The sequence below is a fragment of the Akebia trifoliata genome, chromosome 8 (genome assembly GCF_017979445.1).
Source record: "Akebia trifoliata isolate Shusen 1 chromosome 8, ASM1797944v1, whole genome shotgun sequence".
Lineage (NCBI taxonomy): Eukaryota > Viridiplantae > Streptophyta > Magnoliopsida > Ranunculales > Lardizabalaceae > Akebia > Akebia trifoliata.
Window position 1 is genome coordinate 11737101 of NC_141382.1, and position 9658 is coordinate 11746758.

At 35.4% G+C, this 9658-nt stretch overlaps 2 protein-coding genes across 2 annotated transcripts; one reads left to right on the plus strand and one right to left on the minus strand.

The window, feature by feature from the left end:
- The first annotated feature begins 2112 nt into the window (after positions 1 to 2112).
- On the plus strand, positions 2113 to 2217 carry LOC147396119 (uncharacterized). Its single transcript, XM_086451618.1, is given in 1 exon segment — positions 2113 to 2217. A coding segment is annotated over 1 exon segment (105 nt).
- Positions 2218 to 2360: 143 nt separating this feature from the next.
- On the minus strand, positions 2361 to 9266 carry LOC147396120 (uncharacterized). Its single transcript, XM_086451617.1, has 12 exons — positions 8964 to 9266; positions 8735 to 8852; positions 7533 to 7905; positions 6745 to 6899; positions 6295 to 6531; positions 4505 to 4614; positions 4340 to 4417; positions 4147 to 4253; positions 2987 to 3081; positions 2782 to 2897; positions 2522 to 2635; positions 2361 to 2438 (listed from the first exon to the last, which is right to left on the minus strand). Exons 3-11 carry the CDS (start codon positions 7889 to 7891, stop codon positions 2609 to 2611), a joined length of 1284 nt encoding a protein of 427 aa, XP_086307743.1. The 5' UTR covers positions 7892 to 7905; positions 8735 to 8852; positions 8964 to 9266; the 3' UTR covers positions 2361 to 2438; positions 2522 to 2608.
- Between the last annotated feature and the right edge of the window lie 392 nt (positions 9267 to 9658).

Genomic DNA, 9658 nt, shown 5'->3' on the forward strand with positions numbered 1-9658 from the left:
AAGAGTTGAATTACAAAGAAAACAAATGATGCATTAAGGGCTAATGAGTTCTTCCCAATTGAAGATGAAGTCACCACACCAGACATCCTTGAAGACACCCAATATAAGTAGCATTTGTGCAAGAATGCCATGATTTAAAGTTTTGTACCATCTTCGAATGTCCAAGGCATTTCAAGCATTCAGTGTTTTGGGATTGTCTCAATCAAGACAATCTCAGTTTTTCTTCTAACTAGGACAAGATTTCAAACCTTGAGACCACCTCAACTTTGAGCACAATTATTTCCAAATTTTCCTCCTTATCAAACACTTGATCGTTTCTCTCATCCCAAATGGCCAATTTATAGCGTACAAAAGCAGTCTCCACAAAGAGTTTCCCTTGGTAACATCTTAGCCAACCAACCAGCAAAGAGGACCGTTAGACCTTTAGGGACTTCCGACTGAACTCCAAAGTGCATAAAAAATTCAGGCCATACCTGAGTAGCAAACGTGCAATGAAACCGAAGATGATCGACATTCTCCTTCACTCCTTTATTCATGGCACACATTGTGAAACTCACCATTCCTTACTAATCAAAAGGTTCACAAATAAAAAAATTTCAGAACAATGTCCAAGAAAACAATGAAACCAAGACAACCAGAAATCTCCAAAGGTCCCTAGAAGAAAATTAGTCTTAATGAATTAATGATTTGTAGGACCTAATTAGAAATTTTCCAATAGAAATCCATTTCCACCACTTGAATCAGGATTAGAAGAGACCAATGTTTCATTTTGGTATATGTTGAAAAACCAACATGTTTTGGTCGAAGCACACCGAAATGAAATGGATCTTTGAAACTTTCTTTTCAAAGTTTCTACCTCATGAGCTATCCAAAAGCATAATTGTAACATCAAAAAACTGGGGGCGAGAGATACGAAGATCCAACTCCCTGACATTGAATCTAGATAAAAACACACAAACATCCACCTATGAATCCTTTATTAAGTGCCTCCACCACCAAAATGAAAAGAATTGTGATGAAGTGTCACCTTGCCTCAATACCATTGAGCTCTTGAAAAAGCCGACAGGGAATCCATCAAAAAGTAATGTCATTGAGGAAAAAACCCTGATCCCTTTCCTCCATATCAAGCCAAATCTCGTATGACCCATCACATATAGAAATTTTCAGTTCACAGGATCCAACATCTTCCTAGCCGACACCATAAACATGTTGATGAAATGAGATTTCCAAAGCAGATCAATACAGTTGGGATAAGTTAATGGGTATGATGAAAGCTTCCTAGCTGCTACAGCTAACATTTTTTGAGAACTGCGATCAACTCTCACTCTCCTCCTGAATCTAAGGACAATAAAATAGGAATCGAGTTATCGATGACAACTCGACTAGCAAAGCATAATCCTAAAGGATGAATGACCAACACATATAGTGGTCATTTACCCACACACTCTAGTAATGAGGACCAAAAAAAGAAAAGCTAGCCCAGACTGCGTTGTGACCAGATGATCATTCTCGAATTTTTACAACTCCAATCATCAACCAAAATTTTCCTGCATAGACATCCTTACAAGCAATTTAAATGAGGAACAAAAACACCTGAAAATAACGATTTTTTTTCTTTTAACAATTTTTTTCTTAAAAAAGTATATATTATCACCAAGCTTGATATCCTTAATCTGACATAAAAATTCATACAAAAAAGTTCAACCTATTTCCCTAACAACTTCTCCTTAGTGGATAGAAAATTCAAACAAACAATAAAGCCTTACCCATGATGGCAGCAAGCACAAATCGATTATCCAGGCTCCAAACAATCATATTAACACCACGTGGAGTCGGCTGATGTCTCTGACGTGGACCCCCACGAGGAGGTTGAGGAGGCATTGGTGGGGGTGGAACCTTGAGATGATATGCCCTTGTCCAACGTCCAACTTTACCCTAAAGTAGAAAATAGGGATATGGAAAATCAAGGGATATGGAAAATCAAGGTCATGATATTATGTCTACCTAGTTTAGCTAAACATGGCGTACTAAATAAAATTTTGAGTACTAAGTAACTAGGGAAAAACTGCATTTTTTCTAAAGGAAAATATTTAATGTAAATAATGCAAATGCATGGTAGTAAGACATCTGGAAGGAAAGCTCACATGAGATTTACGTGATCTTGGAATCCAAATAATTGAACTACCGTCACGAGAGCAGGTAACTATGTTGTCATGACTAAACCTGCAAAGATATAAATTCACAGAATGGGATTGTTCCACTGAATTAATTCCAAGTACAAGATAGGCTGTAACATTTCTGCAGAAAGAAAATTGCTGATGGACTAGAAAACTTGAATATGAACGAAAGATATAACAGACCATGAATTTCTAAATTTCGGAATATTCTCCTCCTTTGAAGTCTCAGTCATAAAATACCTTGATGCCACAGCACAGCCGCTGCATAATAAGGCCGCAAAAAAATTCAGAATGTAAAGCTTCTGATTAAAAAAACCATTGCTTACTAACCAGGGCCAACTAACCTGAATTGCACATAATTGACATCATTTTCATGTCCAGATAATACGTCCATCTCATGATATGGTTGCTCAGACTCATCTGCATTGGATTTACAAGCATTCCACACCTGCAAGTAACTGTTATTGATAAAGAAACTCATCTACATTTGCAGCTAATTTCACTCTGAAATATGATATTAAAAAGGATAGAATGGCAGTGCAAACATTAAAATGCTCAACTTAGGGAAGAATAGAGTTCACAAAAAAAAGTTATTTAGATGTACCCTTGCAAAAGTGTCTGAGCTACCAGTGACAAAAACAGTGCCATTAGCATTGTATGCACAACACAGTATTTGATGGCTCTGTGGACCGGCACTTGACGAAGGACCACTGCTCTTTCCTGCAGTCAGTTTTCAAGTTCCAATGTAAGTTGTAACCGCTCAAAGCTCAGTCAACCAGTAAAACTCCATATATAAGAAGCAAACTAACCAGCGACAGGATCTGAAGGCTTTGGAAGGTAAATTCGTGGACTGACATGGGTGGACCTGGCATCCCAGACCCGACATGTCCCATCATCTGATGACCTAGGAGGGAAAAAAGAAATGGCACAAAGTCAATTGGGAAATTAAATTTTCATTTCAATCAGGTGTGATGCCCTTTTTCTTTCTTAATATGAATCCTTATTTTACCAATGCAAAAAATAAATAAATAAATAAATCAGCTTGACATTCTTGCTTCCAGTCTAGCACCCACTTCTAGACTTCCTCACCTTCCCTGTAACACCCCAGACCCACAACAGTACGATATTGTTCACTTTGGGCAGAAATCCACAGGGCTTTAAAACTTGTAGTACCATATAGATTCTAGTTTATCCTTATAGCTCAGGCTCTGAACGCTCTCCTATTTGATGTGAGACTAATCATACTCCTCCATGCCATTCCACTTCAACCACTTGGTCACTGCAGCCATTTCCACATCCAGCCGTGGTGCTGGCGAGGCCATGACAACCACTACTAGCTATTTACATCAAGACTCCATCAAATCCATCCTAATGCTGCCAAAATTTGTAAGAACTTTAATTGTTCTTAATGTTAAGTATGTTTAGAAGTTAAGCTTTTATTAAGAAAATTAACTAGTTTAGATGATATTAGTTGTTATTAGATATCCTTAGTAGTAGTTAGTAGTTTTATTCTTTTTAATAGAGAAGTATGGTATATTTAAAGTCCTTAACGGCTTTCCTACATTTTTATTTTTATTAATGTAAAAGCTAAAGGGTCCTCTCTAAAACCCCAAGGCTTCTTTCTACAATTTCTGCTTCTCTTCCTCTTCATTTCTTCTTCTTCTTTCTTTTCTCCAGCCCCAAAACAAGTTTAAAATCAAGTATGTTAAGAAAGTACTTCCCTTTGTAAGCATATGATAAATAAACCTAAAAAGGTCTTGAAAAGAAGTTGGCCAAAGAAATAGAATTCATAACACATAATGAATTAAACATAAAATCAGAGAAAGGAAAAAAAACAAAGAGGCAGGCTCCCATCAAAATAGCACTTAATCAGGCTTTTCAACATTTTGATTAATACCATACAACAGAAGACCAAATAGGTAACTACAAAGTAGCATCCACATAGGAATAACACAGGAATAGAGCTCACGATAAAAGATGGTACGAAGTGCTAGGCCTAGGACTAAATGCGATGGCTGTAACAGCTCCTGTATGTCCTCGCAAAACTGAGATTGGCAGCCCATCAGGCAAACGCCACTGTTGTATACAAGAAAGAACTGTCAAAACGCCAAAGAACATAAAAACAGAAAACATTCAATCACCTAAATGGGAAGAAATCTTACAACTCGAATGATGCAGTCGTTTGAAGCAGATGCCACCACCGCATTGTTTGAACTCACAGCCAAGTCGGTAATGTCTCCCTTTGCAATTATATAATGGAAAAAACTAAAGTAAACAAACTAAACAAACGCACACTATGATTATTCAAATGTAAGCCATATACTCACTTCATGCCCACGGCAGCTAGCCAAGCAAAACGCGGTTTCCATAGACCAAATCTTTACAAGCCGATCATCCGAACCAGTAATGACATATCTTCCCGAGCGATCGAATATGGCTACAGTATATATAAACCAAGCTTAGGTAGCCATGATCTCAGATTGTTCTAAAATGTCAATGTCAAAACATAATTCATACAACAATAAATAATCAAAAAATATATTATTGAAGAAGGAAAGACAAAGGGAGACTGACTGCTGCAGTAAGAAAAATAAAAGTTTTAGCTTAACAGAAAATGAATATTTAAGATCAAAAAACATTAGATTAGATGATCATCCAATCACCAACTGTTTTCTCTAACTTTTAGCTTGTCATCTTGTAACCAAATGATGTTTCCATCGATTATTTTAAGGGAGCAAGTGCTTCTGGCAAAGGCCCATGATAGGACTAATAAAGCGGGATACAAACCAAGCTAATAGTCATGAGTTCCAATGGTAATTTTGTAATTATTTAGGTTGTTGTTGTTTGGGCCTAGGTTTTTTAATCAGTTTTTATTTGGTTAGGTTAATTAGATTTATTATATTCTAGATTTGAGTTGTCTTTTGATTATTTTAGGAGTTTGATTTGAGTCTGAGTACTATTCACGTCATTTTCCTTTAGCCCTTATTTTGAGGGGTCAAAACTTATCATTTCATATTGATTTTGTCATTTGAAAGATAATTCAAGTGCCTATCTGAGAAGTCTAAGATTTTATGATTCCAATGTGTTTTGAGAAAGTTATGGTCAAAATACTGATACGGTATCAGTTTTACATGGGATTTCCATCTCAAGGTTAAATATGTTGAGTATTGACATATGCATCTCAATCTTAAGTGAGATTTAAACTATTTTCCCTTTTAATGATTGAGAACGAATTATAAAAGACACATTAATGTGGAACGCAAATCAAATCAAGGGTCAAGGTTTCCAACAAAAAATTTGTAATTATTTAGGTTTTCCCTTAATTGGACCTAGATTTATCATTCGGGATTATTTTAGATTAATTATTTTTTATTTTTGAGTTGTTTTAGGAATTTATTTTTATGTTTTTGGATTTATTTTCATGTTTTATTAGCCCATGGTCTTAGTATAATATTTAGTGGCAATTTAGTAACTTTAATTTGTCTTTTATTTAAGTTTATTAGGTTTTGAAAATTAGGAGAGAGAAAGTTACAAAATTAGGTTATTTATCTGGTATTTTAGTTTGATTAGGATTCTTGACTTTATTTTCTTTATATATAGACTATATTAGGATTTTTTTTTAACAAAGAATTTTCATGAATAAAAAGAGAGCTTGAGCTTGATCTTCCCAACAATGGGTGTGATGTGAGGCCATTTTGGAGTGAGCCCAATATAACATTCTTTTCTTTTAATCTTTATTTGTATTTTTTATTCTTTTGATTTTCTTGATTTTCTTTTAGTTCCTTGTTCTTGAATTCTTGACTCCATCAAGAATCTTCTTTTCTTGATTTTTGATTCTTGAAACCTACAAACCTCAACCCTAAATCCCTTCCCATTTTCTTTAATCTTTATTTTATTAATCCCTTTTCCAAATCTAACCTATATTCTATTACCCAACACTTTTTTCTGAAGAAAAAAATAATTTTTAAAACCCTTTTCTTATTGTCGCCCAATTCCAAAACCACCCAAATCAGATTTCTTAACCCCCTATTCTCCTCTTTTTCCCTCACCATCCTGCATCACACATCATAGCCAGAGATAATTTGCAAATTCATCAATAGGAAAAAGAAAACCATACCACAATAGACAGCGTCCCGGTGTCCCCTTATCTTCTTTATATTTTGCATCTTTTGAACCATAGTAGATGGCTTAGCAATGGCATAACAGGCTGCACGAGTGGCTGGACCACGGTGGTGTTTACTGAAACCACCTCCAATTTCCCTCAAACTTAGCCCATGAACCTGATCAGCCTGCATGTGAGGCCAACGCAAGTAAACAGGTGTATGGTTGATTTGCTTTTCGATACTCCTATCAGCTGCAAGTAACAGAAAGTCATAAGTTTTATAAATAAGCAAAAGGATTACAGAAATTGAGTAATATAAAAGATACCATGTGAAAAAGTGCATTAATAAAAAATAAACAATATTCCATTGGCTAAAGAATTTCCAAGTTAAAAAGTAAAGCATCAAAATAACACCTCACGTGGTATACAGGGTTAAACAAGTACATTAACGTATACATCACGTACATCCAAGAAGTGAAAAGGAACCAGATCCCAAGAGTGTAGGAACATCGGCTGCATTTGGAGTGTTTCCTCCAATCATACCATGCAATGGAGGGGCAGTACTCAGTATCAATTGCTTTAGAAGCTTTACCAAGTGATCCTTTTTAATATGAGGATACCTAAGAATAGTGCACAATTTACCAATCAATAAATCTGAGTAACTGTCAAAAGTTTAAATAAAATAGTCATTCTAAACTGACTGCACTTGACACTGCTGACATGGAAGTGTTCCTAGAACCATAAGACTTTTTTCCTCGAGAAACAAGGAAAAAAATCTATAGATCTCGAGACACTGCCACGTCAGCACAGTGTCAAACACAGTGTCGAGCACAGTCAGTTCAGCATTTTCCTATGATAAAATCTCATAAAAAATTGTCCCAAACATATTGTATTTGACGATTAACTATTACCAGGATTCAAGAGAAAAAGGATACGGCTTGGTAGAACATGACTCTTGTAACAACCAAGCCTGAAATATAGCTTGCGGACTAGTCCAGGATGGATAAAACTCAATCAAAGTAGAATATAGAATAAGAATCTAAAGTCTAGATAGCCAATCCCAAGTTTTTGGGACAAGGCTTTGTCCTAGTTGGTTTTTGTAGCTGTTGTTATATTCGAGGTCAGCTTTGTGTTGTTGCTAAGTCTAGAGCAACGATTACCATACATTCGTTTTATAAAGTGTTACGAGAAACAACTTAATAGAAACTAAATTACTAATGAGGGCAGCGCTAGAAACGATGCATATCATATACCTCTCCACCAATATATTGTAGCTCAATGGGAAGGAAAAACCATTGTCATTCTCATCTCCGCTGTGCGCACCACTCCTTGAATACCACGCATGATACCTTCTAGGTAAAAGTTGATGTTCAAGAAGCTCATTCCAAAACTGTCCATAAGTTCTGTGACATGGCCCATCCGATAGGAAATGCATAATCAAAAAATAAACTTCTCTAATGTCAATGTCCACATTAGCTTCCTCGGGAGGACCATGAGCCGTTTCAGATTCTGTAAATTGAGCCTTCTCATGCACCTTATTTGAAAAATTCAAAGGTGCCATACTAAGAGAAGATGCATCACCCGAGGAAGGTACATACTTCCTAAGAGCCATATTTCGTGGAACACCTGGCACCCAAAAAAATAAAAAGCATACATTTAGATCCATCTATAGCACATCAAATAGAACATCATACAAAATACAGATAAATTAAAGAAATAAGCCGACGAATATCAATTAGAGTAACCCATGCATGTCCTTTGACCCATGGTTCAAAATACAAGAATATATGGGCCTATACCGATAACTGATATGAAACACTGAGACCAAAGAAGCCGAAGAATATAAACCAGAATAACCCATGCATATCCTTCCACCCATGGTTCAAAATATCAGAATGAATCAGCCTAGACCGATAACCAATATGAAACATTGAGCCCGAAACAGTGAATGTTCCGGGAATGCATCAGCTGATACAATATTGATTTTTTCCTTGACCGAAACATTTCTCCAAGACGATATTCTAAACCTTGCTTCCACCCTCTCTCTATAGATATTTCTAACAAGTCTTGGATATTTATCAAATGTTAGGAATTTCATGGCCTCCAGTAAATGATTGATCTTGGCCCAATCTTATTAAAAGAATAACATCCTATAAACTACAAATATCTCAACAGCCCACAGAAAACCTAAGAACCGTAACAACTAAAATTGAATTGTTCCTCTCAATAAGAATATGAATCCTAAACAAATCCTCAAAATCAGCATCTACAAATTAAAATATAAAATGGAAATTGCGCTCACAACCAAAGTGCATTAACAAATTACGCAACTATCAAGAAACCAGAAACCCATTTTTGAGCCAAAAATATAAAAAATAAAATAAAGAATTAATGAAGATGCTTCAGAAATATAATTCTTGGGAGAAAAGAAAAGTAAAAAAAAAAAACGACTTACATCCAATTTGAATCTTTCGATTTGTCTGAATAAGTTAACAAGATAAATATTTGCCCAAAACCTGAAATTTCCCTTTATGCTTTGCTAACCTTAACACGCCAGAATCCATAATCCACCTCTGCAACAGCCAAATTCCCAAATTCAAGCTCTTCTCACTACCAAATTTTAAGAAAATTCAACGAAAATAGCAGATAACCTATTCAGGATCTAATCATAAACATGCAACAACCTTAACTGATTCCTCAAACATTATTTTTTATCCAATTGAAATTCGAAAACCTTTAATGGAACCAATTTGATGATCAGAGAGACAGAATCAGTTTTCCAGAGAAGTTAAATCCTTGGAAACGATTCAAAGAGACAACATCGAATGGCGAACAAGAGGTTGGTGCGTTGCAGAGATTGAAAAAAAAAAAAAAAAATCTTCCATTAAAGCGCTTCTTCGATGTGGATTCGAGATTATCTGAGTTTAATTTCTGGTTTTTTCTGCGAGAGAGAGTTTCAAAGCCTTGTCCTCACTCTTTCTCTCCTTTAAAGGTATTCTTTTTTTTTTAATAGAAAAAAAATGACGAAAATTAAAAAAAGAAGGAAAGAAAATAAAAAATACTTAATAGCGTCATTAAGGTTTGATTTGCTAATAGTAACTAAAATTAACTACATAATAGACAGCTTTCATGATTTCACCACAGACGTGAAGAATAATTAAAGTGAAAATTCCTGTACTCCACGTTCTACGATACTTAGATAATACTTGACCTATATCACGCTAATTGTTTACACATTCTCCAAATCAAACCAATCAATCCATGGGCCCATTTAATCAGATAGAATTTAAATCATTTACTTTCAATCGGATGGTTCAGATTCCTAAGAATGATAGTGGATTGTATGTGTTCGGCTCACAGGAGTATGATTATAAAATAG

Coding starts and splice junctions, on each gene's coding strand:
- LOC147396120 (XM_086451617.1), bottom strand. CDS start 7,891: ATGGCTCTTAGGAAGTATGTACCTTCCTCGGGTGATGCATCTTCTCTT. Junction 4,254..4,339: donor ACGACTGCATCATTCGAGTT/GTAAGATTTCTT, acceptor TGTATACAACAG/TGGCGTTTGCCTGATGGGCT. Junction 2,898..2,986: donor GCCTTCAGATCCTGTCGCTG/GTTAGTTTGCTT, acceptor AACTGACTGCAG/GAAAGAGCAGTGGTCCTTCG.